General features: G+C 39.2%; 1 protein-coding gene across 1 annotated transcript in view; it reads left to right on the top strand.

Moving 5' to 3' along the window:
* The first annotated feature begins 503 nt into the window (after positions 1–503).
* The window catches only part of LOC107688876 (protein kinase C alpha type-like), a 49,784-nt gene continuing 44,645 nt past the window's right edge, over positions 504–5,642 (top strand). The window contains exon 1 of the mRNA XM_016486706.1: positions 504–645. Within this exon, the coding sequence (XP_016342192.1) occupies positions 504–645 (142 nt within the window). The remainder of the gene's footprint in view (positions 646–5,642) is intronic.

Below are 5,642 nucleotides of genomic sequence, written 5' to 3'. Positions count from 1 at the left end.
AGAGCCTGACATCTCCTCTGCGTCTGATGCTATTCGAGACATGCTGTCATCTAATAGCTCGTTCTCTACGGGACCGAACGAGACCATGTCGCTCACATCAGCCAAGGGACGCTGGTCTGCGTGCTGAAAGAGAACTAGAGAATCCTCTGCTTGGCGGGGGCGAGGCGCGCGGGATCTGGGCCGAGCGCTTAGTCCCTTTGCCCCGCTGTTTTTTCCTCACAGATCCCTGGGAGGAAGAAAACGGGAGGGCGCGAGGGGCAAATTCGCTCTCTAAAAAGAAAGCGATCCGAGCGCGAAGAGTGGCGAGACTCATGTTCACACAATGTGAACAATCCATCTCGGTCAGAGCGGCTTCCGCGTGGGGCTTGCCCAAGCAGGAAATGCACTCTGGGTGGCTGTCACCATCGTGCAGTGCAATACTGCACGACGTGCAATAACGGCGCGGCATTTGAAACAACGCCGGTGCTCTTTTAGTGAGAAATTTGCTTTTTTAGGCTCGCCGGATGGCAGTAGGGGACGAGCTGGCGTTTGCGCTGGTCGCTGAGCAGCTCGAAGAGCAGGCGGAGCGGCGAGAGGGCGCAGAAGAGATGGCAGCTTCTATCCGCAGCAAGGCGTTTCTACGGCGAGCGTCTTCAAGTCCTGAAGGTCAGCGAAGGAAGATCGTCGTCGCGGAAGGAGAATTGATCTGAGATCCTATGGTGAAATGTCGTCTGCGATAATATGGTAAGTGTTGTTGTAATGATGTGCGATCTGACATTATCAAGTAGGCTATATCACCAGAGTGCACGCACGTTGATTTATTAATCTATTAAGACTCAAAATTCGAGGCATTCTAAATTGTAGATGGCAAAAATGCTTCTGTATGCTTTTTATATTTATATAATTTAATATAGTTAACAATTTATATCACACAAAGAGTACCGTTTTTCTGCAGATATCGACATGAACGCATTTAATAATAATTTTATACAAGTTCAGTAAAGTAATTAGAAGAGATGGCAGCTTCTATCCGCAGCAAGGCGTTTCTACGGCGAGCGTCTTCAAGTCCTGAAGGTCAGCGAAGGAAGATCGTCGTCGCGGAAGGAGAATTGATCTGAGATCCTATGGTGAAATGCCCGCTTATATAGCCAGATGGCCCTGCCCATTCTGGAGGGCTCTGGCGGGCTTCACCACCATAGGCTCGTGCAGCACTGCTGCCAAGCCATTGGTTCGTTTTAGAAGCACTGCACAAAGGCCCCGCCCATTCTGGCGGGCTCGCGCGGACTTCACTGCCATTGGTTAGTTTTATAATCACTGCACGAACCAATTGCCGTGCAGTTACACTGCGTGATTGAATAAGTCTTCAGTCCTCGGAGAAAAAGGAGTTTTTCCCCATATGCGTCTAGCGACACAGTACGAGTGAAGTATCGATAGGGAACACCCGTTTACTCCTATTCAAACGCTTGGAAGAGCAAGATTTTTTTTTTATATAACTCTGATTGGTTTTATCTGAAAGAAGAAAGTCAAATACACCTACGATGCTTTGAGGGTAAGTAAAACATGGGCTAATTTTCATTTTTGGGTGAACTAACCCTTTAACAACTCCTTTACTGCTAGTTTAAAAACTGTACATGAGTTAGGTATGGTTAAAAAAGTTGTTAACAAAGGATAATAAAACATTATCTAATGCTTTACATATAAGCTAATTAAACAATTATTTGTTAACTACAATTTGCCTCTCTTTTAGAAGATGTAGAAATGTGAAATGTACATGTTTTCTTTTGCTGTTGAAGCAAATGTGAATAAAGAAGAATTTTCAAAGGGGCTTGCAGTAAAAATTGTTAAATGTGCACTCAGAAGTAATACCTGTAAAGATGTGACAACCATTTTTTTATGCATAAGGGTTTCATTATTCCATTTCTGTATTTATCACTTACGTCTGATCGTTTTGTCACATAGACACATCTATGCAGGTTCCATCAGTACAGTGGTTCAGGGCCACTGAGACAGAGCCAGAGAGCAGCCCACACAACAGGAAACAGAAAATGCATTAAAGTGTTATTTCATTATTGCTTTTCATGATGTGGAGGGGAGTAGGATATTTATTTTTATGTTCTGATGTGAATGTGGTTGAGATCAGCAGTGATTTGAAATATGACTATTTGCGTTATTATTCCCTCAGCTTTTTGACTGCCATAACGGTCATATCAGAATGAGACATCACAGTTATTGTGACATTTATGTCTAATTCTCTTGACAGCAATTTTGCAATGCTTAATTTTTTAGATATTCTTATGCAACACCAACTGTAGGGCCTATACTTTCCTCTCTGTTTTGGTGTGTAGCCAATGTTTGACATCCATCCATCTATTCTTCAAAACGATTGCCCTCTGTAGGATGCTAGAGCCATAGGCAGGGAAACAACCTGGACAGATGGCCAGTCTATCACAGGGCTAACACAGACATACACACTTTCACACTCACACCCACCGGCAATTTTAGTGTCTCATTTCACTTGACCTGCATGTCTTTGAATTATGGGGAAACCCTACTGAGGTGACAGTGCTACCCACCGAGCTTCCAGATATCTGACTTGTTCCTGCAAAAGTGTATGCGTCCCTTACATTTCACTTTTAATGTCTTTTTTAACATTTATTTTCTCTTTCAGTTAGGGCTGGATGATGTGGTGGCATATATACACATTTGTTAATTACTGTTATATATTTATAAATATTTTGCCATATCGCCATTCCTAAAAAAAAAAAAAAAACTAGTCAACTTATATGATTCAAGTAAAATTCTCTTTATTAAAACTTAAAGAAAATTCACCACACATGACAGTGGTTAGCATGGTGTATATGTAAAACAAATGAACTTGTTAAATACAGGGTACGATATCTGTACTTTTACTTGAGTATGGCTTTCAGGTACATTATACACCACTGGTTAAATATCTTTGCAGAAAACGATGCATGAAGTCAAATAAATACGAAGGTAAAAACGTGTCTTAAACATGAGCCATGTTCAGAATAATATTTTAAAAAAAGGGAAAAAATGCTAAATATTTCTTAGCCAAAATGTAGACATTACATTTTAGAGGTCAACTCAAAAATGAAGGCAATTCAAATCAGAATGACTAAAAGTATAACACCAGTATTAGGCTATAAATCAAGCGTAACATTAGTTCTGGCAGGTCACGTTAGTCAAGCTTGCATCAGCTGACCTGAATGAATCAGTCGTTTGAATGAATCGGTTGAATCTCAATGACTCACTCATTAACAGTCACTTGCTGCAACCTACTGGCGGTTTTAATTTCACATTTCGACTTTTTTTTTTCATGTTTTAAATTATTTCAAATATCAGTACTCAATGTTTTATGTTAAAAACAAAACATTAGGCCTATTTAGGCATCTGTAACTGCAGTTTAAATGCATCCATGTCCCCTCTGAGATATGGTAAGATATCTGTACTTTTACTTGAGTATGGCTTTCAGGTACATTATACACCACTGGTTAAATATCTTTGCAGAAAACGATGCATGAAGTCAAATAAATACGAAGGTAAAAACGTGTCTTAAACATGAGCCATGTTCAGAATAATATTTTAAAAAAAGGGAAAAAATGCTAAATATTTCTTAGCCAAAATGTAGACATTACATTTTAGAGGTCAACTCAAAAATGAAGGCAATTCAAATCAGAATGACTAAAAGTATAACACCAGTATTAGGCTATAAATCAAGCGTAACATTAGTTCTGGCAGGTCACGTTAGTCAAGCTTGCATCAGCTGACTCTCAGCTGATCCCCATCTACCTATGGGAATACGACACCTATCTAAGCATTCATATATAAGGTCCCTCAGTATTATCAGCAGTTTTCGCATTGCTCAATAGCTAATTAAATGGCGAATTCGGCAGGCAAAACACCATCATCACTAGGAATCGGGAATTTCGAGAAGTGGAATTTGTTTCCCCATTGTTCTCACCTCCGATTCATTCAAGTTCGTTAACTTGAACACATGAATTTACTCGAGAACAAGTTCAGATGGGAACTTCATCCTCAAGAAGGATATCAAGAGATCAAGCATCCACTTCACAGCTGCTATTTTTCACTCTCTCGAACGTATTCACAAGCTAAGTTCCCATTAATGCTCTCAGGTTATCTGCAACATGCATGTTGCTAAGTCTATCCATGTTTTGTTTAGGCTCATTTAGTTGTTTTCAGTTAAATGCTTGTGCTAGTTTATGCGAATGTGTGGTAGTTATCTGTTGTCACTGGCAACACGCTTGTCGCTGCAATATGCTGCATTTAACGGGGGGTCTAATGTAATTTCATGCATTCTGAGTTATTTACACTGTTAAGAGTTGGATTCTTATGCGCATGCGCACTCAGCGACCCAAGCGAGAGCTAGAGCGTGCCGCTTAACGTGTTTCTTCCGTGGTTACGGAAGTCATCAGCAGCGCTCGAGAAGACTAGGATGTTCGAGAGGAACTACACTAGCCTGCCTCTGGCTGGAGAGAGTAGCCACTTGCTCCTGGTAATGACGCTCTCGCAGTGTTTGCATACTCTATCACAGATGAAGTGAATTAAATGCAATATTTGTCAAATACACAGACGTTTCAGAAACGTTTTCATAAAACAACAGAAACACTTTTATATACTGCTTAATACAGCGCCATCTGTTCATGAATAAGTTCAACATTAGCATATGCGATTTAAATACCAATAAAGTGGGGGTATATTTACATTTACATTTAGTCATTTAGCAGACGCTTTTATCCAAAGCGACTTACAAATGAGGACAATAAAAGCAGTCAAAACTAACAAAAGAGCAACAATATATAAGTGCAAATAACAAGTCTCTGTTAGCCTAACGCAGTACTCATAGCAAGGTGTATATATATATATATATATATATATTATACACACACACACAAACAAAGAAAAACAAGTAGATAGAATAGAAAAAATAGAAAGCTAGTGTTTGTTTTTTGTTGTTTTTTTTAAATAAAAAAAGATAAATATAGATAAAGTAGAATTAAAATAGAAGTGGAACAGATGTGTTTTTAGTCGTTTCTTGAAGATGGTTAAGGACTCAGCTGCTCGGATTGATTTTGGCAGGTCATTCCACCAGGGGGGAAAAGTTAATGAAAAAGTCTGTGTAAGTGATTTTGTGCCTCTTTCCCGATAACAGAAAAAATGAGCATTTATCGGCCGATACCGATATGGTGGCCGATATATCGTGCATCCCTAATATATGCTTTAATCAGTGTTTTTTGAAACGTGACTCAATATAACAGTGTAACTACACTAAAAATGCTTTTACTGTTATAAAATCACAGATTTGTGAGCATCATTGGAATTTGAGTTACGTCCGACTTGCTCTGATGACATGCTGATGTGTGCAAAAAATAAAAAACTCGCAACGGCGAGGCAGCTGTGTCAGATTGTGCAGTCGGGCGCAGTTGCTATATAAAAATCTAAAATTTTAATTTAATACATGTTTGTATTAAAGTACAAATGAATGATAAATACGCCTTTCATATGGAATTATATAGCAAGCACTTTGAGTGTCTTGTTCATCATATATATTTTTATATAAAGGCAACAGAACTGAAATTATATCATGTTAATCAGCAGCACAGCACATGAGTGAGAATATCTGT

This window comes from Sinocyclocheilus anshuiensis, unplaced genomic scaffold, assembly GCF_001515605.1.
Source record: "Sinocyclocheilus anshuiensis isolate Anshui unplaced genomic scaffold, SAMN03320099.WGS_v1.1 scaffold101, whole genome shotgun sequence".
NCBI lineage: Eukaryota > Metazoa > Chordata > Actinopteri > Cypriniformes > Cyprinidae > Sinocyclocheilus > Sinocyclocheilus anshuiensis.
The sequence above is the reverse complement of the archived record's forward strand: the minus strand, read 5'-3'. Positions and strand labels throughout refer to the sequence as shown.